Raw genomic sequence first — 27,336 nt, forward strand, 5'->3', positions numbered from 1 at the left:
CCGTGCTTCAGTGACAAAGTTCATGGCACTAAGCAGGTGGAGAAAGGAATGACCCACCACATAGCAAACCATCTCCATGCCTACAATGAGAAGGGTGCTGAACACGTAAGTGCTGGGAAACCGAGCAGCTAAACAGAAGGTGAAGACAGTCAAACATCAGTAACTACTCACCAGATATCCACCTTCTCAGAGACAGGCTCGTTGCGTATCACCTCAGGGGCCATCCAAGCCACAGTTCCAGCAAAGGACATTTTGGTACTTTTATCACTCAGTTCTTTAGATGTACCAAAATCTGAAATTTTTACTGCATCTGTGTGTGTAACTAAAACACTGGAGGGGGAGGAAAAAACAAAACAAACCACAAACAAATCAACATTTTGCAATGTCTTGTACCACAACAACTGGGAGTAAATCCCTTCTTAATCAACAGCAACAGTTGATGAGGCCACGCTCTTCACAACTGCAGTACAAGAAAACACATCATCCATTTTCACCAATGAAAGCATTCCCTCTCTTTGGAGTGGTTGTGTTTTGTGCCTCTAACTGCTACAAGTCAAAAAAAATCCACCCTGATAGAATTGCAAATTAACAAGTCACTGAAGATTAACTATATCTGGGGATTTTAGTAGAGCTGAACCTTAAACTGCACTGTAAACCATCTGAAAGTATTATCTTAACACACTGCCACAGTCATGTTAGAGGCTAAAGGAGTGATAAACCTCTAGGGAATAAGAACATAAACATCTCTAGGGAATAAGAACATAAGGAGCCAGATAATTCTAAGTCAGAAAGCAACAGAGAAAGATGTATTCCAGAAAACCAGAGGAATAACAAAAGAACAAATGAGAAAGGAAAATGAAAACAGCAACAGAATATCCCACTTTCAAAAAGGGCCAGACACCATCAAATCATTAAAAATATTTCCTGACAGCTATTTATCATGTAAGACATTGGTAAAATTTCCAGTCCTGTTAAACTGCAGCACAGGAGGGGGTTGGCAATAGGTTTCATTAGTTTCATTCTCATTTGAGCCAACACAGAAAAAAGCAACAGGGCTTTGGACTTGACCTTTAAACTATATCTCCAGAAAAGAAAAGGACAACCACAACTAGGTTGTATGTAGCTAGAGACTCACTTTGGTGACTTGAGGTCTCGATGGATGATTTTGTGAAGGTGCAGATAATTCATCCCACTTGCAATCCCCGTGGACCAATCCACGAGCAGCCGCGGGGTGACTTTCCGCCCTGCTCTCAGGACTTCGTAGAGCTGCCCGTGTGCACAGTACTCCATGATAATGCAGTAGCACGGGGCTTGAGTGCAAACTCCTCTGTCAAAGAGAACACATAGCTAGTGAGGGTCAGTACAGGAAAAGTCCCAGAGCATCTCTCAAAGGTGGCAACAGAGGGGCACGAGTACCACCTATTTGCCTTGGTGAAGCTCTAACAGCTTTCCTTCCTGCATAAGAAGGGGAATTTTTCCTGCATGATTTGAACAGGAGGAAACAGGCTTGTGACAGGGGTAGGTTTCCTTCAGCTTCCACACCTGCAGATTTGTAGAGTTCACAGCAGGTATCTTGGGGGAGAAGAGTGTCCACAGCTTTGTTTTCCCAACAACTTGTGAGGGAGAACGGCCACTCATTTTGTTCTATAGAAAGCTTAGTCCCAGGATTTTAAAATACATAAGCAAGTGGCTTCTCCCTAGCTAAAAGGCACATTTCTAACAGCCCAAACACTCAGCAAGGATGGGGAACAGCATGGCCCTCAGCTCCTGGGCACTGCTGAGACAGCAGCAGCACAGGCTGGGCAGGGGGAGAAGCTGGTGTGGCCAGGGGATGCTGCCTCAGGGAGGGGCAGGAGACAAACAGCCCTGGACTGTCCTGCCTGGCAGGAGGGAGGGAGTGCCGGCTCTGCAGATTGGCCCAGGCCAGGCTGAGCAATGCTGGGGCTGCTATAAGAGCTCTGCCTGTGCCAGGCTCTGCCAAGCCCTGCTCTGGTGCCTTCTCCTCTGGGAACAGGGTAAGGCTGCGAGCGCTTCTCCTGCTGCTGCCCATTTCCAGCCCGGGCCCCTCTGCCTCAGGGGCTCCCCTCTGCTGCTCTCTCTCAGTCTCTGTCCTCTTGCAGAGCCCGTGCCAGCCCGTGCCAAGATGTCTTGCTCCGAGCTGTGCCCACCAAAGGCCAGCGTGGCCGTGCCCCAGCCCATCGCTGAGAGCTGCAACGAGCTGTGCGCCCGGCAGTGCCCCGACTCCACGGCCTTCATCCAGCCGCCCCCCGTCGTCGTCACCTTCCCCGGCCCCATCCTCAGCTCCTTCCCGCAGCAAGCCGTGGTGGGCTCCTCCGGAGCACCCGCCTTTGGGGGCTCCCTGGGGCTGGGGGGCCTCTACGGCGCCGGGGCCACGCTGGGCTCGGGGGGCCTCTGCACCTTTGGCACAGCCTACGCTGCTCCCGCCTGCAGCCCTTGCGCCGTGCCCCGCTACAGCAAGAAGCTCTGGGACACCTGCGGGCCCTGCTAGACCCAGCCCAAGGACCCTCACACACCTCGGCCTCTCGCCTGCTCTCCCTCCTCCTCTCCTGCCCCTCTCCCCATGGCCACTCCTCTCCTCCTGCCCCGCTCTGCCCCTCCACCAGCATCCCACCGGGCACTGGCCTGGCTCTGCAACGGCTGCCACGGGGCAGAAGCCTGAGGGAAGCCCTCTCCTGAGAGCTGTGGGGACAAAGGGAATGTCTCTGCCTTCCCTGTCTTTCTGCACTGGATCTTTTCGTGTACTGCAATAAAGCCAACTGCAGCCAACTCTTGCCTCTCTGTGCCTTGTCTTTGAGAATGATGGAATGAGAGGATCTTTTTGTCTGGTGCCATTCACCCCTTGGGTGTCTGTTAGCTGATTGGAAGGCATTTAGGAGCGATTTTCTTAAAGATCAACTTATAGCATACTGTGATCACGTGTGGCTGTTGTATGATTTGGAGAGTGGGGAAAAGTGGCCCTTAAACGGGACATTGAATTTTAATATCATTTTGCAGTTAATGGTATTTTGTAAAGGGAAAGGAAACGGGATGAGGTCCCATATGTAGATCTTTTGTCTCGGAGAGAAACCAGATGGGCAAAAGGAATTGGAATTGGCTGAACAGGCATGTAAGCAAATGCCATGGAAAGTAAAGAGTGCGGAGGCTCAGGGGACTTGTTCAGCCTGCACATCTACCAAAGCCTGGTTGAAACATTTGGCTACGAAACAAAAGGAAGAGGAGCGTGATAACACGGCTCTAGAATTGGACACAGCCCCATCTGCCCCCACAGCTCCCATTCCAGAATAACGGGAATGAGAATTAGAGCTCAAAATCCTGATTGGGATGAAATACGGCTGATTCTGGATACTCTTATGGATTCCAGTGAAAAACAAACGGTTAGGAGAAGTGCTGGAATGCGGGCAGAAGAAGATGTCCGTACTCGGACAGTAGATGGAGCCACAGACCAGACTTTCCCTACGGGGGACCCTCCCCCCCAAACGGACGATTATAGGCAGAGACTGAAGAGGTACCAGAATGGCTTTTCTATGGGGTCCAAAATGCCATGCCAAAAACTCTAAACTGGTCTACATTGTATGATACCAGGCAGGAAAGGAAAGAGTCCCCAAGAGCATTTTTGGAAAGACTGAAGGAAGCGGTTCGTAAATACACGGATTTGCAGCCTGAAGCTGAGCAAACCAAAGCGCAATTAGCCTTGATATTGTTGTTACCATCGCAGGAGGATATCAGAAAGAAACTCCAAAAACTGGGAGGAACAGATCCAGGAAATTTGGACAAATTAGTGGAAGGAGCTTGGAAAGTTTATAACAAGCGAGATCAAAGGAATGAGGAAAGCAAACGAAGACAATTCCTTGCAGTGGAGAACAGGGCTCCTGGATTTTCAAAGCAAAGACAAGGGCGGGGACAAAGCCCTATGAGAGAAGAGATAAGAGGAAGAGGACAAATTGGCAGAATCTCCCTTGGAACTAATCAATGTGCCTTTTGCAGGGAACAGGGACATTGGAAAAACGAATGCCCTAAACTAGCTGGTCAACAAGCTACAGCTAAATCGATGATCTTGGGAGAATATATGGACTGATGGGGACCACGGGCGAACCCAGCCGAGCCTCTGGTTACAACTAAGATGGGAGAAAAAGAGGTCACATTTTTGGTGGGTACAGGCGCAACATTTTCGGTATTAAACGGTCAAAAGGGAAAAGGTACAACTGACATGGACACGACTACCCCAAGGACTTAAAAAGAGCCGGAAAATCTTGAGGGATCAGTCAGCAAAGAAGCTACAAATGTGGAAGAAGGAAGAAACAGTGACCCCGGAACCAGAACCCCTGATCCTGCCGCATGTGGATGACATTTGAAGAGCCACCGAAGCAAATCAGCCTGTGCTCAGGTAACTGCTGAACTTTGAAACTCTTTTGGGTCTCAATGAACATGAAGTGTCCAAGAAGAAAGCTCAGAGAGCAGGCAAACTGGAATAGTTTTGGGCTTTGAAATGTCAAAAGGGGAAAGAAAGCTGGGAACCAAACAAAATGAAAGCATCTGTGCCGTGTTCCTGCGAGCCGGGGCCCGGGGAGCCGCCTCCGGGGGCTCTCCCCACCCCACATCCCCCGTTCACGCAGCCTTGCCCTCCCCGTGTCGGCAGGCTGCGGGACCGAGTGTTCCAGCTCTGAGCTCTGTGCTGCCGCAGCCTCTGGAACGCCGGGCTGCCGGCGCGGCTGCTCCCGGCGCTGCCGGCGCTGTCCTCACGCTGCCCTGGGCTGCGGGAGGCGGCCGCCCGGGGGCTGCTCCCTCCCGAGGGCTCCTTAAGCAGCGCGGAGCATCGTTCCCGCGGGCTGGGGCTGCGGCTGGGGCTGGGGCTGGGGGAGTGTCCTCCACAGGACCCTCAGGCTGGAGGCGAGTCCCTTGCCCGAGCCCGCCTTCCGCCCGCTGCTGCAGAGCGACAAGCCGTCAGTCGTGAGCCGGCGCCGGGCTGAGCCGCGCTCGTCCTTCTGGCCCTGGGCTCGGCCGAGCGCCCCACGGGACGGCCCGGGCGGAGAGTCCCCTTCCCCGGCTGCGGGCTGCTCTCGCTCGTCCTCGCCTTCGAGCGCCTCTCGGACCTCGAAAGCGGCTGCGTGGCGGAGGTGGGCAGGGGAGGGGGCGAGGGGCTCAGCCCCCCGGCGATCAGCCTGACCGCGTGGCGAGAATGCAGCTGTAGCCCTGCAAGCCGTGCGGGGCCACGGCAGGACTGAGAGCCACCAACAGCTCCGTGTGAGTGCACCCGGACGGGCGAGACACCGTGTGAGGAGGGGCCATGGCACAGGCCGTGCTGGAGCCTGCGGGCCCAGAGCAGCCCCACACGAGAGGCAGAGAGGAGCTGCAGCCTTTGGGATAAACGCACGTCGGAGCAGCCCGTGCAGAGCTGTGTGTGTGTGAGGGACCCCACGGACGTGCAGGGACGACGGGTGCGGAGCCCACCTGCCCTGAGGGGGGCAAACGGCAGAAGCCATCAGGAACAGACCGACTGAAACCCCCACTCCCTGCCCCCTTGGCCGCTCAGGGAAGGAGGAGGTAAAAAGCCCGGCATCAGGGCTCTGAGCCCAGAAAGAAGGGAGAAGGTGTTCTTAAAGGGCCGGTCGGACTCTTCATCGTTGTACCACTGTGTGTTGTTTTATTTTGGGGTTTTATGGTTATACTTCAGTTGGTATTGCATTAAATTATCTTCTGTTTTCTTCCCCAAGCCGAGTAGCCTGCTCTGTTTTGTCCTGGACCTTAAGCGGCAATTAAGCTCTCCCTGCCCTTTAGCAATCTTCAGGACGTTAGTCCTTGAGGCCAATCGCGGTCTTTTGTTCCTTGCTGGACCTAAACCACGACAGCCAAGTGAACAGATTAATATCTTTTCCTTAGCCTAAGGAGGCATTTAACCCATCACTATGATATGGAGATATTTTACAGTAGTTAGGAAGCAACCAGGGGAAAGGGCAAATTCAACGACGGACATTCCACGCGTGCTTTGGATGGCAAGTGTAGCTCTTACTGTTTGACACGAATCAGAACCTTGACAAGTGGACCTAAGGCCGCAGCACAATTGGAGGAGATATCGTCTGTGTCCCCCAGCGCTGCAAAAGAAAGAAGTGCCTGCTTCTCGGCATCCCCGTGGAGAGAAGTTGTTTGGCGATTGCGGCCCCGTCAGCGGCCGCTGCTGGAGGAGCCCGGGCCGCAGCACGGCAGCATCATCGTGCCGGGAAGGCGGGCGCTGCTGAGCCTCAAGCCGAGGCGTGAGGGAGGGGGGCCCTGGGCCCCGTGGGCCCCCCAGCGCTTGTCCCCGAGCGCTGCAGCTGAGCCGTGGGGCGGCAGCGCCGTGGGGCACAGCCTGACGCGCAGGTTCCCGCAGAAGAAGCGCATCCCTCCCGCCAGCCCGGCCCTCAGCCGGCTCCGGGAGCTGCCGCCGCAGGAGCCCTCCCCACAGCCCAGCGCCACGAGCAGGGGCAGCGGCCCGACGTGGAGCCTCCCGGCCCCTGCCCCGACCCCCCCATTCCTTCCCGAGGAGCAGCCTCCCGGAGAGCTGCCGCGTCCCCCCTCTCTGCACAAACCCAACCCGAACGCGAGCCGTTTGCCGCGGGCCGGCGGCAAATCGAGGCGCTTGTGCGGCGTGGAACGGCAGCCGCTCGGGCTCGGCTCTGGGCTCTGCCATGCAGATGTCGGGCAGCCCGGCGCCGGCCTGGGCCGAGCAGAAGCGATGGGGGCAGCGCAGGCGGAACGCGCCCCAGCTCCCCGGCTGCCGCTCGGCTCAGCGATTGTCCCCGGCGGCGGGCGGGGAGCAGAGCCCGGGGCTGGGGCGGCCTCGCTGCCCCCCTGCGCCCCGCCGGCCAGGCTGCGGGGAAGGGAAGGCGGCTGTTTGCAGGAGGGGCTGCGCCTCCGTTCACGGCGATGGGCAGCGGGGAGAGGCTGCAGCACGGACACGGGCAGAAGCAAGTGCATCTACACAGACGGGATGCAGCTGGGACGGCGGGGGAGGCGCGGGCTGGGAGGCTGAGCCGGGGCTGCCGGGCGAAAGGGGGAGTTTTGGGGCGCGTCTGCTCAGCGATCACTGAATCTCTCTCAGCTGCGCCCTGGCTTCTTGAGTCTGGGCTCAGCACACCAGCTGCTCAGCTGGAGGTGTTCGGCCTAGAGAGGAGGCACAGGAGAGACATCATCAGTCTCTAGAGCTACCTGAAAGGAGGTTGTGGACAGCTGCAGGTCGGTCTCTTCTCCAAAGTCACAAGTGAGAGCAAAGGAGGAAACTGCCTCATGTTGCAGAAAGGCAGGGTTTAGACTGGAGCTGAGGAAGACATTTTTCCCCGAGAGGGTTGTTGGACACTGTCGCAGGCTGCCCAGGGAGGTGAGAGAGTCCCAGCCCTGGAGATATTGCAAAGCCATGCAGCTGAGGTGCTGAGGGAGCTGGTGCACTGGTGGCTGTGCAGTGTGAGGACAGTGGTTGGCCTGGAGCATCTTCAAGAGCTTTTTCCAGGCAAAAAGATCCTCTCATTCCATCATTCTCAAAGACAAGGCACAGAGAGGCAAGAGTTGGCTGCAGTTGGCTTTATTGCAGTACACGAAAAGATCCAGTGCAGAAAGACAGGGAAGGCAGAGACATTCCCTTTGTCCCCACAGCTCTCAGGAGAGGGCTTCCCTCAGGCTTCTGCCCCGTGGCAGCCGTTGCAGAGCCAGGCCAGTGCCCGGTGGGATGCTGGTGGAGGGGCAGAGCGGGGCAGGAGGAGAGGAGTGGCCATGGGGAGAGGGGCAGGAGAGGAGGAGGGAGAGCAGGGGAGAGGCCGAGGTGTGTGAGGGTCCTTGGGCTGGGTCTAGCAGGGCCCGCAGGTGTCCCAGAGCTTCTTGCTGTAGCGGGGCACGGCACAAGGGCTGCAGGCGGGAGCAGTGTAGGCTCTGCCAAAGGTGCAGAGGCCCCCCGAGCCCAGCGTGGCCCCGGCGCCGTAGAGGCCCCCCAGCACCAGGGAGCCCCCAAAGGCGGGTGCTCCGGAGGAGCCCACCACGGCTTGCTGCGGGAAGGAGCTGAGGATGGGGCCGGGGAAGGTGACGACGACGGGGGGCGGCTGGATGAAGGCCGTGGAGTCGGGGCACTGCCGGGCGCACAGCTCGTTGCAGCTCTCAGCGATGGGCTGGGGCACGGCCACGCTGGCCTTTGGTGGGCACAGCTCGGAGCAAGACATCTTGGCACGGGCTGGCACGGGCTCTGCAAGAGGACAGAGACTGAGAGAGAGCAGCACAGGAGAGCCCCTGAGGCAGAGGGGCCCGGGCTGGAAATGAGCAGCAGCAGGAGAAGCGCTCGCAGCCTTACCCTGTTCCTAGACGAGAAGGCACCAGAGCAGGGCTTGGCAGAGCCTGGCACAGGCAGAGCTCTTATAGCAGCCCCAGCATTGCTCAGCCTGGCCTGGGCCAATCTGCAGAGCCGGCACTCCCTCCCTCCTGCCAGGCAGGACAGTCCAGGGCTGTTTGTCTCCCGCCCCTCCCTGTGGCAGCATCCCCTGGCCACACCAGCACATCCCCCTGCCCAGCCTGTGTTGCTGCTGTCTCAGCTAAAGGGCAGCAGCAGCTCTAGGCTGGGGGCAGCGCCCAGGAGCTGAGGCCCAGCGGCGGATGCCAGTGCTGGCCCAGGGCAGCCCTTTTCTGGCGGCTGGGCGAGCGCGGGGAGGAGCTGCCACGCTGGGGCACGCGGCTGGTAGCGGCCGAGCCCCTTCCTCCTCCCTGCGTGGCACGCTGCCGCGAATTTTTCGGCTCTTGGCCTCTAAAACCAGGCTCGAAGTCTGCAACCCAGACCCTAAGCCTGAAAAACCCAGGCTCAAAGCCTGAAACCAGGCTCGAAGCCTGAAACCAGACTCTAAGTCTGAAACACCCAGGCTCGAAGCCTGAACAACCAGCTCCAAGCCTACTTCATGCGGCGATCAACCCAGGGTCCGATTCTCAGCTGGGTGGGTAGAAATCAGTCCTACTCAATGTGATATCAGAAATCTTCTCTTTATTGAGAGCAGACTCTAACTTATATACACAGCAGCTTCAAAGCCAGCTCAGCAACAGCAGCTAATAGATTACATTCTTGTGTTCATCCTACTTGTGGTTTCTGCCATAAGCAAGCTCCCTCACATTTTCCCATCTTGTTTTCCCCCGTAGTTGTTTTCCACCTTGAGCTGTTAGCTGTTAGCTGAAAACAGCCCGAGCTTGAGCTGTTAGCTCGTTGGCTGAAAACAGCCCGACCTTGAAGGAGCAGAAAGCGGCCTGCTGTCTGCACTGACTACGTGACAGCAACTGCTTTAACCATGGTTCTGACTGTGGTCTTGATTGTGCATTAAATTCATATAACTAGAACTCAGATTGCCTTGCCCCATCAGGCCTAACATTATACCCTGGGATCCATGTCCATTCTTTCTTAACCATTCCTCGACAAATCCCCCGTTTTGTTTTTGCACAATCAAGACTGAGTCAGTCAATTTATGCACTGCCTTCATAACACAACTATATACTATTCTAAACATTACAAGCAAAAGCAAAATAACCAAAATCCATCTTAACCCTTCTTTGATTAACATAGTCAACCAAGGTGACAACCCCCAAAAGCTGTTTGAAGCCAATTATCAAAAGGGTTATAACCCATCATAATATTCTTAGCGTGAGCCTTTAAATATGTCAAAGCTTTGTGAATAGATTCACTATGATCAGAAAGATTAAAAGAACACATGCCTTCAAAGTCTTGGCATCCGTGCCCTTGTGCCAATAGCAAAAAATCAATAGCTGCACGATCTTGCAATCAGGCATGTGTAAGGCTTTTTTGGTCTGCTAACAATTTTTCAATAACATCAGTAGTAACATTAGCTTGCTGCTCCGACCAACACACTAGCTTTTCTAACTGCCGTAAGGCCTGGGCTGCAGCCAACCCAGGTACAAATGCTGAAGCAAATACACTCGCCGTCATGGACCACAATTGTACTTTACCATCACAATCTCCTTTTAAGTTGTGGGTGTCTCTTGTTTTCTGTAACTTGGTAATTTTTAACCAGTCCTGCTGTCGAGGAACAAACAAAGTTAGTTTCCCTAAATAACATGGTTTCTAGATCTCTCTCTTGATCTACAGTAAATGCCTCCTCCTGAGCAATGAGGATATCATGCATACAGTGATACACAAGTGCATGTCTAATACTACTTACATCACTAATCAAGCCTTCTAATGTCATTGAGGTTTGGTTACTTTGTTTGCTAAGCCAGCATCCTAATTTGCATAGCTGAGTTAATAAAGCAGATACTCTTACACCTGGAGCAAATATACTAGTTGCTATTATTGCTGAGGGAGACCAAAGGTAACATGGTCATCACATTCGCCAGTAAATGCATGCACAAATTGTTTTGGACAATGATGTTTCTAAATCATTGTGTGATTAGGCATCAAGATCGTCAGTTGTCCCAAACTGCATGGTCCCCTTTGTAATCTCGAGGGTATTCCAGGCTATGCCTGGTCCCCATAGATCAGAAAAATTCCCTTTGGTAACTGCATAGGCACAAGACTAGACCTGGGTCTTTTTGGTGAAGTGTAATTGCACCGAGATGTTGCGTTCTTATACACGCCCAGGATGGGATCCACATTCTGTCCCAAATGTTTTGGTATTGCTGGTAAAATTAAACATAACACAAAAATCCATCTTTATAGATCCCAATAATTCTAACTCCTGTGGCTCTGTTGTCATTATTGGCAACCATGAAATGATCAAATCCCAGCTGTCAACTTTGCCATTACCCTTAACTAAGGGGTTTGTTTTTAATGCATTTGGTACAGGCCATTGTGCCACATCTGATGGAACTCCCACCAAATAGGTAGAAAAAGGATTATCTGGAGTGGCCATTGATAAACATATTGTAGACTGATTGATTGCTTTGGCCAGTGTAACCCACATGTTTTGCTTGGTTTGTTGAAATTGCCTAAAACCATTTACCACAATCATTTGAAGCATCAACAGTATGACAAAATCCCTTTTTTTTTTTACTCCTGATAAAAAAAAAATCCTTCACCAATGAGTCTAAAACACAAACCACCTTTTAGCTTCTCAATGCCAAAATGTTCTGTTCCTGACACCTAAAACACCTCAGAAAGTTTCCCCTGTAAGAAAACCAGTATTCATCATCACATTTACAGCAAAATGCATAACATCACGACCAACAGTTTTTACACTCGTTGAGGCAAGGGACTGAGGATGGAAAGGACGAGCCCAGCGGTCCGTGAGGGCCGGGGCCGTCGGTGTCGGTGCGATGTCTGTGGGGGGCTCCGGAGACACCGACCGGGCGCGGGAAGCGGCTGCGCGGCGGCGGCTGCGGATGGAAGGGGCGGGGGGGGTCTGGCTCACTCCGTGCCGGCGCCGGCGGCGCAGTCGGTATTGGTCTCTCCTGTGTTTTCCTTGTCTCCCCTCTCGTGCCCGATGGTGTCCAGTCTAACACGGGGTCGCGCTCCCCCACTCCTCTGATCATCCTGCGCCGAATCCCCGCCCGACTCCGCCCGCTCGGCATTGCCCTGCGAGTCGCCCCAGGGGTAACTCGGCGGGTTGGGCTCGAATGGGAAGCAGCTCTCCCGCGGGGGCTCTGCTCCGAAGCCCTTTCGCCTCTCTGACTTTGTAAAAACTCTTGTGTAGAGAAGAACTCTTTTTTTTTTCTTCTTTTCTTTTTTTTTTCTCAGCACGCCCCGCTCAGCGCCGGGCGGCACCGAGCTGGCTTTCAGTGACGACAGGCCGTGTCTCGATGGTCCCTTGTCGCTCCAGTTTCTTTAATACTTCCTGCAGGAACCTGTCCATTCCCTTGTCTGTCTCCTTCAGCCTCGGCACAAGGGTCAACGCCTGGGCTGCAGCCATGGCCACACGCTGTTCTGCTTGCATTTCTTTTAAAGTATTCAGCACGTCTCTCCAAACGAGACCTAGATCTTTGCTGATTTTACTGCTACTGTCCTTATCACCACTAATAGTGGCTTCCCAGAGAACGTTTCCAATTTCTCGCCACTCACCAGAAAAGGGAGGTGAGACATAATTAGTCCTGATACCAAACAGTCCAGCTGTTGGCTCGGCTACAGTCTCGGGCACATCAAGCTGCTGAGTTACAGCAGCGGCCAAATCCTTTTCCAACTTATACTTTTTCAAACAGTTAATGACCTCTCTCCACTGTTTCATCAGTTTCCGAGCAGTCTTATCTTCGTCTATAACCAAGTCCCAAAGACAAGTCCCATATGCTCTCCACTCCTCCTCATCAAAATATTTCTCAGAGTCCTTACAAAAGCCTTTACAATTACTATGTACAAGTAGACCAGACAAATCGGTCAGTTTTAAGTACATCCCCCACTTTTCTAAAAAGCGATGTAAAAGTGAGAGTGCTGCCTCCTTTTCCATGTTGTCGGATCCTTGTCTCACCGCAACCTGTACTCACTCCCCCGGGTACAGCAACCTCTGCTTGGGGTCCGGCAGGCTTCCTCCGACGACTGCCTCTGCCTCCGGGTTTTCAAGTCTCAGCTCCCCGCAACAGGCTCCTTACCCGGTAACACCCACTGATGTCCCTGTTCGGGCGCCATATGCCGCAAAGTTTCAGGCTCTTGGCCTGAAAAACCAGACTCGAAGTCTGCAACCCAGACTCTAAGTCTGAAAAACCCAGGCTCGAAGCCTGAAACCAGACTCTAAGTCTGAAACCAGACTCTAAGTCTGAAACACCCAGACTCGAAGCCTGAACAACCAGCTCCAAGCCTACTTCATGCGGCGATCAACCCAGGGTCCGATTCTCAGCTGGGTGGGAAGAAATCAGTCCTACTCAATGTGAGTGATAGCAGAAATCTTCTCTTTATTGAGAGCAGACTCTAACTTATATACACAGCAGCTTCAAAGCTAGCTCAGCAACAGCAGCTAATAGGTTACATTCTTGTGTTCATCCTACTTGCGGTTTCTGCGATAAGCAAGCTCCCTCACATTTTCCCATCTTGTTTTCCCCCGTAGTTGTTTTCCACCTTGAGCTGTTAGCTGTTAGCTGAAAACAGCCCGAGCTTGAGCTGTTAGCTCGTTGGCTGAAAACAGCCCGACCTTGAAGGAGCAGAAAGTGGCCTGCTGTCTGCACTGACTACGTGACAGCAACTGCTTTAACCATGGCTCTGACTCTGGTCTTGATTGTGCATTAAATTCATATAACTAGAACTTAGATTGCCTTGCCCCATCAGGCCTAACATTATACCCTGGGATCCATGTCCATTCTCCCTTAACCATTCCTCGACAGCACGCGGCTGTTTTGCTGACGCCGCTTCCTCGCCGGCCCCGACCCGCTCCCTCGGCCCCGCCAACGGCCCTGCTGGGGCGCTGCCAGCTGCCAGCTCCTGGCCCACATGAGCCCCGCTGCCTGTTCAGCATCTCGCTGCCTCAGAGCGCACGCAGCCTGACACGGGCTGCCTGCCAGCGCCCTGCCTCACGTTCCTCTTGCCTCATTCCGTGGGCTCATATCAACACGGGGCTGAGCTTACGGCGGGGAAGACGCTGATCTCGGGCCCCACCTGCTCAGCACGATGGATGCATCACTCGCCAGCCCAACTAGACAGCCTGCACTGGCCTCCTGGCCATGAGCCTCTGCAAGTCTGGGGCACAAAGTCCCTTGTGCCCTTCCCTGCAGTATGTGGTGCTGGGCAGAGGCTGCCTTCAAGGTGCTGGGTATCTGGAGCTCTGTCTGAAGGCACAAGCTCAAGGAGCCCTGGCTGGGTTGGCCCTTTGGGCACTGGGCGTAGGCTCATCCTCCGTGCAGAGCCTGGCGCTGCAGACACAGGGTACAGCCCAAACACTCAGCAAGGATGGGGAACAGCATGGCCCTCAGCTCCTGGGCGCTGCCCCCAGCCTAGAGCTGCTGCTGCCCTTTAGCTGAGACAGCAGCAGCACAGGCTGGGCAGGGGGAGAAGCTGGTGTGGCCAGGGGATGCTGCCTCAGGGAGGGGCAGGAGACAAACAGCCCTGGGCTGTCCTGCCTGGCAGGAGGGAGGGAGTGCCGGCTCTGCAGATTGGCCCAGGCCAGGCTGAGTAATGCTGAGGCTGCTATAAGAGCTCTGCCTGTGCCAGGCTCTGCCAAGCCCTGCTCTGGTGCCTTCTCCTCTAGGAACAGGGTAAGGCTGCGAGCGCTTCTCGTGCTGCTGCCCATTTCCAGCCCGGGCCCCTCTGGCTCTCCTGTGCTGCTCTCTCTCAGCCTCTGCCCTCTTGCAGAGCCCGTGCCAGCCCGTGCCAAGATGTCTTGCTCCGAGCTGTGCCCACCAAAGGCCAGCGTGGCCGTGCCCCAGCCCATCGCTGAGAGCTGCAACGAGCTGTGCGCCCGGCAGTGCCCCGACTCCACGGCCTTCATCCAGCCGCCCCCCGTCGTCGTCACCTTCCCCGGCCCCATCCTCAGCTCCTTCCCGCAGCAAGCCGTGGTGGGCTCCTCCGGAGCACCCGCCTTTGGGGACTCCCTGGGGCTGGGGGGCCTCTACGGCGCCGGGGCCACGCTGGGCTCGGGGGGCCTCTGCACCTTTGGCAGAGCCTACGCTGCTCCCGCCTGCAGCCCTTGCGCCGTGCCCCGCTACAGCAAGAAGCTCTGGGACACCTGCGGGCCCTGCTAGACCCAGCCCAAGGACCCTCACACACCTCGGCCTCTCGCCTGCTCTCCCTCCTCCTAACCTGCCCCTCTCCCCATGGCCACTCCTCTCCTCCTGCCCCGCTCTGCCCCTCCACCAGCATCCCACCGGGCACTAGCCTGGCTCTGCAACGGCTGCCACGGGGCAGAAGCCTGAGGGAACCCCTCTCCTGAGAGCTGTGGGGACAAAGGGAATGTCTCTGCCTTCCCTGTCTTTCTGCACTGGATCTTTTCGTGTACTGCAATAAAGCCAACTGCAGCCAACTCTTGCCTCTCTGTGCCTTGTCTTTGAGAATGATGGAATGAGAGGATCTTTTTGCCTGGAAAAATCACTGTGGGGAGGGCTCCTGCGGCGGCAGCTCCCGGAGCCGGCTGAGGGCCGGGCTGGCGGGAGGGATGCGCTTCTTCTGCGGGAACCTGCACGTCAGCCTGTGCCCCACGGTGCTGCCGCCCCACGGCTCAGCTGCAGCGCTCGGGGACAAGCGCTGGGGGGCCCACGGGGCCCAGGGCCCCCCTCCCTCACGCCTCGGCTTGAGGCTCAGCAGCGCCCGCCTTCCCGGCACGATGATGCTGCCGTGCTGCGGCCCGGGCTCCTCCAGCAGCGGCCGCTGACGGGGCCGCAGTCGCCAAACAACTTCTCTCCACGGGGATGCCGAGAAGCAGGCACTTCTTTGTTTTGCAGCGCTGGGGGACACGGACCATATCTCCTCCAATTGTGCTGCGGCCTTAGGTCCACTTGTCAAGGTTCTGATTCGTGTCAAACAGTAAGAGCTACACTTGCCATCCAAAGCACGCATGGAATGTCCATCGTTGAATTTGCCCTTTCCCTTGGTTGCTTCCTAACTACTGTAAAATGTCTCGATATCATAGTGATTGGTTAAATGCCTCCTTAAGCAAAGGAAAAGATATTAATCTATTCACTTGGCTGTCGTGGTTTAGGTCCAGCAAGGAACAAAAGACCGCGATTGGCCTCGAGGACTAAAGTCCTGAAGATTGCTAAAGGGCAGGGAGAGCTTAATTGCCGCTTAAGGTCCAGGACAAAACAGAGCAGGCTACTCGGCTTGGGGAAGAAAACAGAAGATAATTTAATGCAACACCAACTAAAGTATAACCATAAAACCCCAAAATAAAACAACACAGAGTGGTACAACGATGAAGAGTCCGACCAGCCCTTTAAGAACACCTTCTCCCTTCTTTCTGGGCTCAGAGCCCTGATGCCGGGCTTTTTACCTCCTCCTTCCCTGAACGGCCAAGGGGGAAGGGAGTGGGGGTTTCAGTCGGTCTGTTCCTGATGGCTTCTGCCGTTTGTCCCCCCTCAGGGCAGGTGGGCTCCGCACCCGTCGTCCCTGCACGTCCGTGGGGTCCCTCACACACACACAGCTCTGCACGGGCTGCTCCGACGTGCGTTTATCCCAAAGGCTGCAGCTCCTCTCTGCCTCTCGTGTGGGGCTGCTCTGGGTCCGCAGGCTCCAGCACGGCCTGTGCCATGGCCCCTCCTCACACAGTGTCTCGCCCGTCCGGGTGCACTCACACGGAGCTGCTGGTGGCTCTCAGTCCTGCCGTGGCCCCGCACGGCTTGCAGGGCTACAGCTGCATTCTCGCCACGCGGTCAGGCTGATCGCCGGGGGGCTGAGCCCCTCGCCCCCTCCCCTGCCCACCTCCGCCACGCAGCCGCTTTCGAGGTCCGAGAGGCGCTCGAAGGCGAGGACGAGCGAGAGCAGCCCGCAGCCGGGGAAGGGGACTCTCCGCCCGGGCCGTCCCGTGGGGCGCTCGGCCGAGCCCAGGGCCAGAAGGACGAGCGCGGCTCAGCCCGGCGCCGGCTCACGACTGACGGCTTGTCGCTCTGCAGCAGCGGGCGGAAGGCGGGCTCGGGCAAGGGACTCGCCTCCAGCCTGAGGGTCCTGTGGAGGACACTCCCCCAGCCCCAGCCCCAGCCGCAGCCGCAGCCCGCGGGAACGATGCTCCGCGCTGCTTAAGGAGCCCTCGGGAGGGAGCAGCCCCCGGGCGGCCGCCTCCCGCAGCCCAGGGCAGCGTGAGGACAGCGCCGGCAGCGCCGGGAGCAGCCGCGCCGGCAGCCCGGCGTTCCAGAGGCTGCGGCAGCACAGAGCTCAGAGCTGGAACACTCGGTCCCGCAGCCTGCCGACACGGGGAGGGCAAGGCTGCGTGAACGGGGGATGTGGGGTGGGGAGAGCCCCCGGAGGCGGCTCCCCGGGCCCCGGCTCGCAGGAACACGGCACAGACGCTGCGGGGTCCTGCTGCTGAAAAGTCTTTCGTTAGATCAGGTAATTCTAAAGCTATTGTTGACATTAGAGCTTCCTTAGTGTAAGAAACTATGAATTAGGGTATTGTTTATTAAAATTTATGTTAAGCTCAATGTAAAGGTTAAGCGACAAAAGAAAGGAATGTGCTTATGCGAACAGCTGCAGGACATCGCTCATGTAAGATAAGATAACTGCAATTGCCTTCACATACCAGACACCATTTGTGTAAACAGGAGAGATACTGCTCAAGGATGACTACAAGATGTTCTAAGGGACTGGCGAAGATAAGAAAAACAACTCTATCTAAGTGAGGGATCAATTATAAAACAAAGAAGGAAAACTTCTTACTCAGCAAGCACCGAAAGACAGAAAAAAGATCCCTCACAGTAACTGAAGCATGCGCAGAGCAGTTCTCCTACTTTCCGGCCACGGATGTAAAATGTATAAAAAGGGACTGTTTAAACTAATCAGTACGGCAGTTGGCGGAGCGCAGACTCCCCTGCCGTCCAGCGCTGTCTTTGCTCATATTCTACTTGCTATAATTCATAAAATTATAATTGCATTATGACTCATTGTGGTCCTAATTTATGACACTTAGGCTTTCAAAAGGGCGACCCCATACAAAAGGAGTCGATTTTTCGGCTTTATATAGCAGTTTGCCTACGTCGTGGTTTAGGCCCATCAGGGAACAAAGGCCACGATTAGCCTCGAGTACCGAAGAGGCTGAGGATTGCTCGAGGGCAGGGAGGGCTTAATTGCCGCTTAAGGTTCAGGACAAAGCAGACCAGGCTACTCCGTTTGGGGAAGAAAACAGAGAAATAATTTAATGCAAAATCAACCAAAACATAATCAAAATGAAACAACCCAGAGTAATACATCAATGAAGAGTCCAACCAGCCTTTTTAAGAACACCTTCTTGCCACCCCTCCCCTCTTCCCGGGTTCAGAGCCCTGATCTTGCCCCCCCCGAACGGTTCGGGGGGGCAGGCAGTGGGGGGTTCAGTTAGTCTGTTCCCGATAGCTTCTGCCGTTTGTCCCTCCTCAGGACGGGTGAACTCCACACCAGTCCTCCCTGCAAGTCCGTGGGGTAACTCACAAGCATGGCAGACTTGCACGGGCTGCTCCGATGCCCACTTATTCCAAAGGCTGCAGCTCCTCTCTGCCTCTCGTGTGGGGCTGCTCTGCAGCGTGCAGGCTCTCCAGCACGGCCTGGGCCATGGCCGTCTCCCCACACAGTCCCCCGCCCGTCCGGGCTCACCCACACGGAGCTGTTGGTGGATCTCAGTCTTGCCACGAATCTCCATAGGTTTCAGGGGCACAGCTTGCATTCTCGCCACGGCTTGCAGAAGGGTCTTCGGTCTACTGCTTCTCGTTCCTTCCTCCTTCTCTGGCTGAAGGGTCCACGTGGTGGCCTCCATCTTGTATCACTATCCACCTCCTGCCTCGCATTTCAAATTCCCGTCCCCTAAATAGTGATCGCAGAGGCGCCAGATTGGCCCAGCCGGGCCGGAGGTGGGTCTGAACCTAGGAGCCGGGGGAGGGTCTTCACTGCAACCCGCTCCCCCTGTTACCAAGCCAAAAGCTGCTCCTTGCTAAACTAGGACAGCCTATCAGGCCATCGTTCGCGATTCAAAGGTGACACCACTCAGCTATTTTCAGGAATGCCCTGAAGTCTTTGCACAGTTCATGGTTCAGGAGTGGCACAGATGCTTTCATTTTGCTTGGTTCCCAGCTTTCTTCCCCCTTTTGACATTTCAAAGCCCAAAACTATTACAGTTTGGCTGCTCTCTGAGCTTTCTTCTTGGACACTTCATGTTCATTGAGACCCAAAAGAGTTTCAAAGTTCAGCAGTTACCTGAGCACAGGCTGATTTGCTTCGGTGGCTCTTCAAATGTCATCCACATGCTGTAGGATTAGGGCTTTTGGTTCTGGGGTCACTGTTTCTTCCTTCTTCCACATTTGTAGCTTCTTTGCTGACTCATCCCTCAAGATTTTCCGGCTCTTTTTAAGTCCTTGGGGTAGTCGTGTCCATGTCAGTTGTACCTTTTCCCTTTTGGCCGTTTAATATCGAAATGTTGCGCCTGTACCCACCAAAAATGTGACCTCTTGTTATCCCATCTTAGTTGTAACCAGAGGCACGGCTGGGTTCGCCCGTGGTCCCCATCACTCCATATATTCTCCCAAGACCATCGATTTAGCTGTAGCTTGTTGACCAGCTAGTTTAGGGCATTCGTTTTTCCAGTGTCCCTGTTCCCTGCAAAAGGCACATTGATTAGTTCCAAGGGAGATTCTGCCAATTTGTCCTCTTCCTCTTATCCCTCCTCTCATAGGGCTTTGTCCCCACCCTTGTCTTTGCTTTGAAAATCCAGGAGCCCTGTTCTCCACTGCAAGGAATTGTCTTCGTTTGCTTTCCTCATTCCTTTGATCTCGCTTGTTATAGACTTTCCAGGCTCCTGCCACTAATTTGTCCAAATTTCCTGGATCTGTTCCTCCCAGTTTTTGGAGTTTCTTTCTGACATCCTCCTGCGATGGTAACAACGATATCAAGGCTAATTGCGCTTTGGTTTGCTCAGCTTCAGGCTGCAAATCCGTGTATTTACGAACCGCTTCCTTCAGTCTTTCCAAAAATGCTCTTGGGGACTCTTTCCTTTCCTGCCTGGTATCATACAATGTAGACCAGTTTAGAGTTTTAGGCATGGCATTTTGGACCCCATAGAAAAGCCACTCTTGGTACCTCTTCAGTCTCTGCCTATGATCGTCCCTTTGGGAGTGGAGGGGGTCCCCCGTAGGGAAAGTCTGGTCTGTGGCTCTATCTACTGTCCGAGTACGGACATCTTCTTCTGCCAGCATTCCAGCACTTCTCCTAACCATTTCTTTTTCACTGGAATCCATAAGAGTATCCAGAATCAGCCATATTTCATCCCAATCAGGACTTTGAGTTTTTATTCCCAGTCCCATTATTCTTCCCACTTTACCAGGATCCTCTCTATAGAGAGCGGCCGATTCTTTCCACAGTGTTAAATCTGAGGGAGAGAAGGCTCCTGTCACATCCGCCGGTCCTTGTTGTCCAGCTCCCTGTCTTAAGGGGGCTACTGATCGTCTCTCATGCCGTGATCGTAGAGGAGTTACCAAATGAGCACGCCGTCTCGTTCTCCTAGGTATGGCTGTAGACCAATCTGAATGTGATTCCTCCTCTTGTCTCAATGCACTACAGTCCGGGCAAGGACCCAAATTTCCAAGCTCTGATGCCGATCGCCCCGCTGGACCGTCAACCTCTGAATCGGGTCTAAAATCAGATGATGACGGAAGAGGGGTTATACTGGAATGGGAGCTGTGGGGGCAGATGGGGCTGTGTCCAATTCTAGAGCCGTGTTATCACGCTCCTCTTCCTTTTGTTTCGTAGCCAAATGTTTCAACCAGGTTTTGGTAGATGTGCAGGCTGAACAATTCCCCTGAGCCTCCGCACTCTTTACTTTCCATGGCATTTGCTTACATGCCTGTTCAGCCAATTCCAATTCCTTTTGCCCATCTGGTTTCTCTCACAGACAAAAGATCTACATATGGGACCTCATCCCGTTTCCTTTCCTTTTACAAAATACCATTAACTGCAAGGTGATATTATAATTCAATGTCCCGTTTAAGGGCCACGTTTCCCCACTCTCCAAATCATACAACAGCCACACGTGATCACAGTATGCTATAAGTTGATCTTTAAGAAAATCGCTCCTAAATGCCTTCCAATCAACTAACAGACACCCAAGGGGTGAATGGCACCAGACAAAAAGATCCTCTCATTCCATCATTCTCAAAGACAAGGCACAGAGAGGCAAGAGTTGGCTGCAGTTGGCTTTATTGCAGTACACGAAAAGATCCAGTGCAGAAAGACAGGGAAGGCAGAGACATTCCCTTTGTCCCCACAGCTCTCAGGAGAGGGGCTCCCTCAGGCTTCTGCCCCGTGGCAGCCGTTGCAGAGCCAGGCTAGTGCCCGGTGGGATGCTGGTGGAGGGGCACAGCGGGGCAGGAGGAGAGGAGTGGCCATGGGGAGAGGGGCAGGAGAGGAGGAGGGAGAGCAGGCGAGAGGCCGAGGTGTGTGAGGGTCCTTGGGCTGGGTCTAGCAGGGCCCGCAGGTGTCCCAGAGCTTCTTGCTGTAGCGGGGCACGGCGCAAGGGCTGCAGGCGGGAGCAGCGTAGGCTCTGCCAAAGGTGCAGAGGCCCCCCGAGCCCAGCGTGGCCCCGGCGCCGTAGAGGCCCCCCAGCCCCAGGGAGCCCCCAAAGGCGGGTGCTCCGGAGGAGCCCACCACGGCTTGCTGCGGGAAGGAGCTGAGGATGGGGCCGGGGAAGGTGACGACGACGGGGGGCGGCTGGATGAAGGCCGTGGAGTCGGGGCACTGCCGGGCGCACAGCTCGTTGCAGCTCTCAGCGATGGGCTGGGGCACGGCCACGCTGGCCTTTGGTGGGCACAGCTCGGAGCAAGACATCTTGGCACGGGCTGGCACGGGCTCTGCAAGAGGACAGAGACTGAGAGAGAGCAGCAGAGGGGAGCCCCTGAGGCAGAGGGGCCCGGGCTGGAAATGGGCAGCAGCAGGAGAAGCGCTCGCAGCCTTACCCTGTTCCTAGACGAGAAGGCACCAGAGCAGGGCTTGGCAAAGCCTGGCACAGGCAGAGCTCTTATAGCAGCCCCAGCATTGCTCAGCCTGGCCTGGGCCAATCTGCAGAGCCGGCACTCCCTCCCTCCTGCCAGGCAGGACAGTCCAGGGCTGTTTGTCTCCTGCCCCTCCCTGAGGCAGCATCCCCTGGCCACACCAGCTTCTCCCCCTGCCCAGCCTGTGCTGCTGCTGTCTCAGCTAAAGGGCAGCAGCAGCTCTAGGCTGGGGGCAGCACCCAGGAGCTGAGGGCCAGCGGCGGATGCCAGTGCTGGCCCAGGGCAGCCCTTTTCTGGCGGCTGGGCGAGCGCGGGGAGGAGCTGCCACGCTGGGGCACGCGGCTGGTGGCGGCCGAGCCCCTTCCTCCTCCCTGCGTGGCACGCTGCCGCGAAGTTGTCGGCTCTTGGCCTGAAAAACCAGGCTCGAAGTTTGCAACCCAGACTCTAAGTCTGAAACACCCAGGCTCAAAGCCTGGAAAACCCAGGCTCGAAGCCTGAACAACCAGCTCCAAGTCTACTTCATGCGGCGATCAACCCAGGGTCCGATTCTCAGCTGGGTGGGAAGAAATCAGTCCTACTCAATGTGAGTGATAGCAGAAATCTTCTCTTTATTGAGAGCAGGCTCTAACTTATATACACAGCAGCTTCAAAGCTAGCTCAGCAACAGCAGCTAATAGGTTACATTCTCATGTTCATCCTACTTGCGGTTTCTGCCATAAGCAAGCTCCCTCACATTGTCCCATCTTGTTTTTCCCCCGTAGTTGTTTTCCACCTTGAGCTGTTAGCTGTTAGCTGAAAACAGCCCGACCTTGAGCTGTTAGCTCGTTGGCTGAAAACAGCCCGACCTTGAAGGAGCAGCAAGCGGCCTGCTGTCTGCACTGACTACGTGACAGCAACTGCTTTAACCATGGCTCTGACTCTGGTCTTGATTGTGCATTAAATTCATATAACTAGAACTCAGATTGCCTTGCCCCGTCGGGCCTAACATTATACCCTGGGATCCATGTCCATTCTCCCTTAACCACTCCTCCACAAATCCCCCGTTTTGTTTTTGCACAATCAAGACTGAGTCAGTCAATGTGTGTACTGCCTTCATAACACAACTATATACTATTCTAAACATTACAAGCAAAAGCAAAATAACCAAAATCCATCTTAACCCTTCTTTGATTAACATAGTCAACCAAGGTGACAACCCCCAAAAGCTGTTTGAAGCCAATTATCAGAAGGGTTATAACCCACCGTAATATTCTTAGCATGAACCTTTAAATATGTCAAAGCCTTGTCAATAGATTCACTATGATCAGAAAGATTAAAACAACACATGCCTTCAAAGTCTTGGCATCCGTGCCCTTGTGCCAATAGCAAAAAATCAATAGCTGCACGATCTTGCAATCAGGCATGTGTAAGGCTTTTCTGGTCTGCTAGCAATTTTTCAATAACATCAGTAGTAACATTAGCTTGCTGCTCCGACCAACACACTAGCTTTTCTAACTGCCGTAAGGCCTGGGCTGCAGCCAACCCAGGTACAAATGCTGAAGCAAATACACTCGCCGTAATGGACCACAATTGTACTTTACCATCACAATCTCCTTTTAAGTTGTGAGTGTCTCTTGTTTTCCGCAACTTGGTAATTTTTAACCAGTCCTGCTGTCGAGGAACAAACAAAGTTAGTTTCCCTAAATAGCATGGTTTCTAGATCTCTCTCTTGATCTACAGTAAATGCCTCCTCCTGAGCAATGAGGATATCATGCATACAATGATACACAAGTGCATGTCTAATACTACTTACATCACTAATCAAGCCTTCTAATGTCATTGAGGTTTGGTTACTTTGTTTGCTAAGCCAGCATCCTAATTTGCATAGCTGAGTTAATAAAGCAGATACTCTTACACCTGGAGCAAATATACTAGTTGCTATTATTGCTGAGGAAGACCAAAGGTAACACGGTCATCACATTTCTCAGTAAATACATGCACAAATTGGTTTTGACAATGATGTTTCTAAATCATTGTGTGATTAGGCATCAAGATCGTCAGTTGTCCCAAACTGCATGGTCCCCTTTGGAATCTCGAGGGTATTCCAGGCTATGCCTGGTCCCCACAGGGATCCACATTCTGTCTCAAATGTTTTGGTATTGCTGGTACAATTAAACATAACACAAACATCCATCTTTATAGATCCCAATAATTCTAACTCCTGTGGCTCTGTTGTCATTATTGGCAACCATGAAATGATCAAATCCCAGCTGTCAACTTTGCCATTACCCTTAACTAAGGGGTTTGTTTTTAATGCATTTGGTACAGGCCATTGTGCCACATCTGATGGAACTCCCACCAAACAGGTAGAAAAAGGATTATCTGGAGTGGCCATTGATAAACATATTGTAGACTGATTGATTGCTTTGGCCAGTGTAACCCACTTGTTTTGCTTGGTTTGTTGAAATTGTCTAAAACCATTTACCACAATCATTTGAAGCATCAACAGTATGACAAAATCGCTTTTTTTTTTTACTCCTGATAAAAAAAAAATCCTTCACCAATGAGTCTAAAACACAAACCACCTTTTAGCTTCTCAATGTCAAAATGTTCTGTTCCTGACACCTAAAACACCTCAGAAAGTTTCCACTGTAAGAAAACCAGTATTCATCATCACATTTACAGCAAAATGCATAACATCACGACCAACAGTTTTTACACTCGCTGAGGCAAGGGAGTGTATTATACCCTGGGATCCATGTCCATTCTCCCTTAACCATTCCTCGACAGCACGCGGCTGTTTTGCTGACGCCGCTTCCTCGCCGGCCCCGACCCGCTCCCTCGGCCCCGCCAACGGCCCTGCTGGGGCGCTGCCAGCTGCCAGCTCCTGGCCCACATGAGCCCCGCTGCCTGTTCAGCATCTCGCTGCCTCAGAGCGCACGCAGCCTGACACGGGCTGCCTGCCAGCGCCCTGCCTCACATTCCTCTTGCCTCATCCCGTGGGCTCATATCGACACGGGGCTGAGCTTACGGCGGGGAAGACGCTGATCTCGGGCCCCGCCTGCTCAGCACGATGGATGCATCACTCGCCAGCCCAGCTAGACAGCCTGCACTGGCCTCATGGCCTCTGCAAGTCTAGGGCACAAAGTCCCTCGTGCCCTTCCCTGCAGTATGTGGTGCTGGGCAGAGGCTGCCTTCAGGGTGCTGGGCAGCTGGAGCTCTGTCTGAAGGCACAAGCTCAAGGAGCCCTGGCTGGGTTGGCCCTTTGGGCACTGTGCGTAGGCTCATCCTCCCTGCAGAGCCTGGCGCTGCAGGCACAGGCTACAGCCCAAACACTCAGCAAGGATGGGGAACAGCATGGCCCTCAGCTCCTGGGCACTGCCCCCAGCCTAGAGCTGCTGTTGCCCTTTAGCTGAGACAGCAGCAGCACAGGCTGGGCAGGGGGAGAAGCTGGTGTGGCCAGGGGATGCTGCCTCAGGGAGGGGCGGGAGACAAACAGCCCTGGACTGTCCTGCCTGGCAGGAGGGAGGGAGTGCCGGCTCTGCAGATTGGCCCAGGCCAGGCTGAGCAATGCTGGGGCTGCTATAAGAGCTCTGCCTGTGCCAGGCTCTGCCAAGCCCTGCTCTGGTGCCTTCTCATCTAGGAACAGGGTAAGGCTGCGAGCGCTTCTCCTGCTGCTGCCCATTTCCAGCCCGGGCCCTTCTGCCTCGGGTGCTCCCCTCTGCTGCTCTCTCTCAGTCTCTGTCCTCTTGCAGAGCCCGTGCCAGCCCGTGCCAAGATGTCTTGCTCCGAGCTGTGCCCACCAAAGGCCAGCGTGGCCGTGCCCCAGCCCATCGCTGAGAGCTGCAACGAGCTGTGCGCCCGGCAGTGCCCCGACTCCACGGCCTTCATCCAGCCGCCCCCCGTCGTCGTCACCTTCCCCGGCCCCATCCTCAGCTCCTTCCCGCAGCAAGCCGTGGTGGGCTCCTCCGGAGCACCCGCCTTTGGGGGCTCCCTGGGGCTGGGGGGCCTCTACGGCGCCGGGGCCACGCTGGGCTCGGGGGGCCTCTGCACCTTTGGCACAGCCTACGCTGCTCCCGCCTGCAGCCCTTGCGCCGTGCCCCGCTACAGCAAGAAGCTCTGGGACACCTGCGGGCCCTGCTAGACCCAGACCAAGGACCCTCACACACCTCGGCCTCTCGCCTGCTCTCCCTCCTCCTCTCCTGCCCCTCTCCCCATGGCCACTCCTCTCCTCCTGCCCCGCTCTGCCCCTCCACCAGCATCCCACCGGGCACTGGCCTGGCTCTGCAACTGCTGCCACGGGGCAGAAGCCTGAGGGAACCCCTCTCCTGAGAGCTGTGGGGACAAAGGGAATGTCTCTGCCTTCCCTGTCTTTCTGCACTGGATCTTTTCGTGTACTGCAATAAAGCCAACTGCAGCCAACTCTTGCCTCTCTGTGCCTTGTCTTTGAGAATGATGGAATGAGAGGATCTTTTTGTCTGGTGCCATTCACCCCTTGGGTGTCTGTTAGCTGATTGGAAGGCATTTAGGAGCGATTTTCTTAAAGATCAACTTATAGCATACTGTGATCACGTGTGGCTGTTGTATGATCTGGAGAGTGGGGAAAAGTGGCCCTTAAACGGGACATTGAATTTTAATATCATCTTGCAGTTAATGGTATTTTGTAAAGGGAAAGGAAACGGGATGAGGTCCCATATGTAGATCTTTTGTCTCTGAGAGAAACCAGATGGGCAAAAGGAATTGGAATTGGCTGAACAGGCATGTAAGCAAATGTCATGGTGTAGTGGGTCTGGGATGGTAGTGATTTTCCACAGCAGCTCCTGCAGTGCTGTGCTTACTGTTGATATCAATATTATGACTACCGCTTGCACAACATCAGGCCCTTGGGCCCATCCGTACAGGACCAGATGTGCAGAATATCCTCTACACTGCCGCTGGAGAGCATGGTCTCACCTGGAGCCTCTGGCAGAAAACATCTGGAGAAACCCGAGGTCAACCATTAGGCTTTTGGAGCCGAGGATATCGAGGATCGGAAGCCCACTACACCCCAACTGAAAAAGAAATACTAGCAGCATATGAGGGACTTCGAGCTGCTTCAGAAGTCATTGGCACAGAAGCTCATCTCCTCTTGGCACCACGTCTGCCTGTGTTACACTGGATGTTCAAAGGGAAAACCCCTTCTATACATCATGCAACCAGCGCTACATGGAGTAAGTGGGTGGCGTTGATTACACAACGATCTCGGCTGGGGAAATCTAATCGCCCAGGAATCCTGGAAGAAATCATGGACTGGCCAGAAGGCAGAGATTTTGGAGCATTGCCTGAGGAAGTAGCTCGCGCCCAAGAGGCACCACCATATAATGAACTATCAGAAGATGAGAGGCATTATGCTTTGTTTACTGATGGATCCTGCCGCGTGGTAGGAAATCATCGTAAGTGGAAAGCTGCTGTGTGGAGTCCCACACGACGAGTTGTTGAGGCCACTGAAGGAGAAGGTGAGTCAAGTCAGTTTGCTGAAGTGAAGGCTATCCAACTAGCTCTAAAGATTGCAGAACGAGAGAAGTGGCCAGTACTCTATCTTTACACTGACTCCTGGATGGTGGCTAATGCTCTATGGGGATGGCTACAGCAATGGGAGAAGACCAACTGGCAGTGCAAGGGTAAACCCATCTGGGCTGCTGCATTATGGCAAGACATTGCTGCTCGGGTGGAAAATATGACTCTGAAAGTACGTCATGTAGATGCTCACGTGCCAAAAAGCCGTGCCAATGAAGAACAATGGAACAACCAACAGGTAGATAAAGCTGCTAAAATTGA

At 54.4% G+C, this 27,336-nt stretch overlaps 5 protein-coding genes across 5 annotated transcripts; 3 read left to right on the forward strand and 2 right to left on the reverse strand.

The window, feature by feature from the left end:
* The first annotated feature begins 2,109 nt into the window (after positions 1–2,109).
* Positions 2,110–2,705, forward strand: LOC133627066 (scale keratin-like). The gene has a single exon (XM_062010156.1). It carries the CDS (start codon positions 2,144–2,146, stop codon positions 2,507–2,509), a length of 366 nt encoding a protein of 121 aa, XP_061866140.1. The 5' UTR covers positions 2,110–2,143; the 3' UTR covers positions 2,510–2,705.
* Positions 2,706–7,835: 5,130 nt separating this feature from the next.
* LOC133627118 (scale keratin-like) lies at positions 7,836–8,201 on the reverse strand. Its single transcript, XM_062010317.1, has one exon. The coding sequence runs from the start codon at positions 8,199–8,201 to the stop codon at positions 7,836–7,838; it is 366 nt and encodes a 121-aa protein (XP_061866301.1).
* Positions 8,202–13,559: 5,358 nt separating this feature from the next.
* On the forward strand, positions 13,560–14,885 carry LOC133627119 (scale keratin-like). The gene is given in 3 exon segments (XM_062010318.1): positions 13,560–13,658; positions 14,220–14,252; positions 14,254–14,885. Coding segments are annotated over 3 exon segments (504 nt in total). The 3' UTR covers positions 14,626–14,885.
* Positions 14,886–20,820: 5,935 nt separating this feature from the next.
* LOC133627071 (scale keratin-like) lies at positions 20,821–21,410 on the reverse strand. The gene has a single exon (XM_062010169.1). It carries the CDS (start codon positions 21,374–21,376, stop codon positions 21,011–21,013), a length of 366 nt encoding a protein of 121 aa, XP_061866153.1. The 5' UTR covers positions 21,377–21,410; the 3' UTR covers positions 20,821–21,010.
* Positions 21,411–25,263: 3,853 nt separating this feature from the next.
* On the forward strand, positions 25,264–25,923 carry LOC133627089 (scale keratin-like). The gene has a single exon (XM_062010243.1). The coding sequence runs from the start codon at positions 25,298–25,300 to the stop codon at positions 25,661–25,663; it is 366 nt and encodes a 121-aa protein (XP_061866227.1). The 5' UTR covers positions 25,264–25,297; the 3' UTR covers positions 25,664–25,923.
* The last annotated feature ends 1,413 nt before the right edge of the window (positions 25,924–27,336 follow it).

Source organism: Colius striatus, chromosome 17 (assembly GCF_028858725.1).
Source record: "Colius striatus isolate bColStr4 chromosome 17, bColStr4.1.hap1, whole genome shotgun sequence".
Lineage (NCBI taxonomy): Eukaryota > Metazoa > Chordata > Aves > Coliiformes > Coliidae > Colius > Colius striatus.

What these genes read in the sequence shown, in the direction of transcription:
- LOC133627118 (XM_062010317.1), bottom strand. Translation starts at nt 8,201, where the DNA reads ATGTCTTGCTCCGAGCTGTGCCCACCAAAGGCCAGCGTGGCCGTGCCC.
- LOC133627071 (XM_062010169.1), bottom strand. Translation starts at nt 21,376, where the DNA reads ATGTCTTGCTCCGAGCTGTGCCCACCAAAGGCCAGCGTGGCCGTGCCC.
- LOC133627066 (XM_062010156.1), top strand. Translation starts at nt 2,144, where the DNA reads ATGTCTTGCTCCGAGCTGTGCCCACCAAAGGCCAGCGTGGCCGTGCCC.
- LOC133627089 (XM_062010243.1), top strand. Translation starts at nt 25,298, where the DNA reads ATGTCTTGCTCCGAGCTGTGCCCACCAAAGGCCAGCGTGGCCGTGCCC.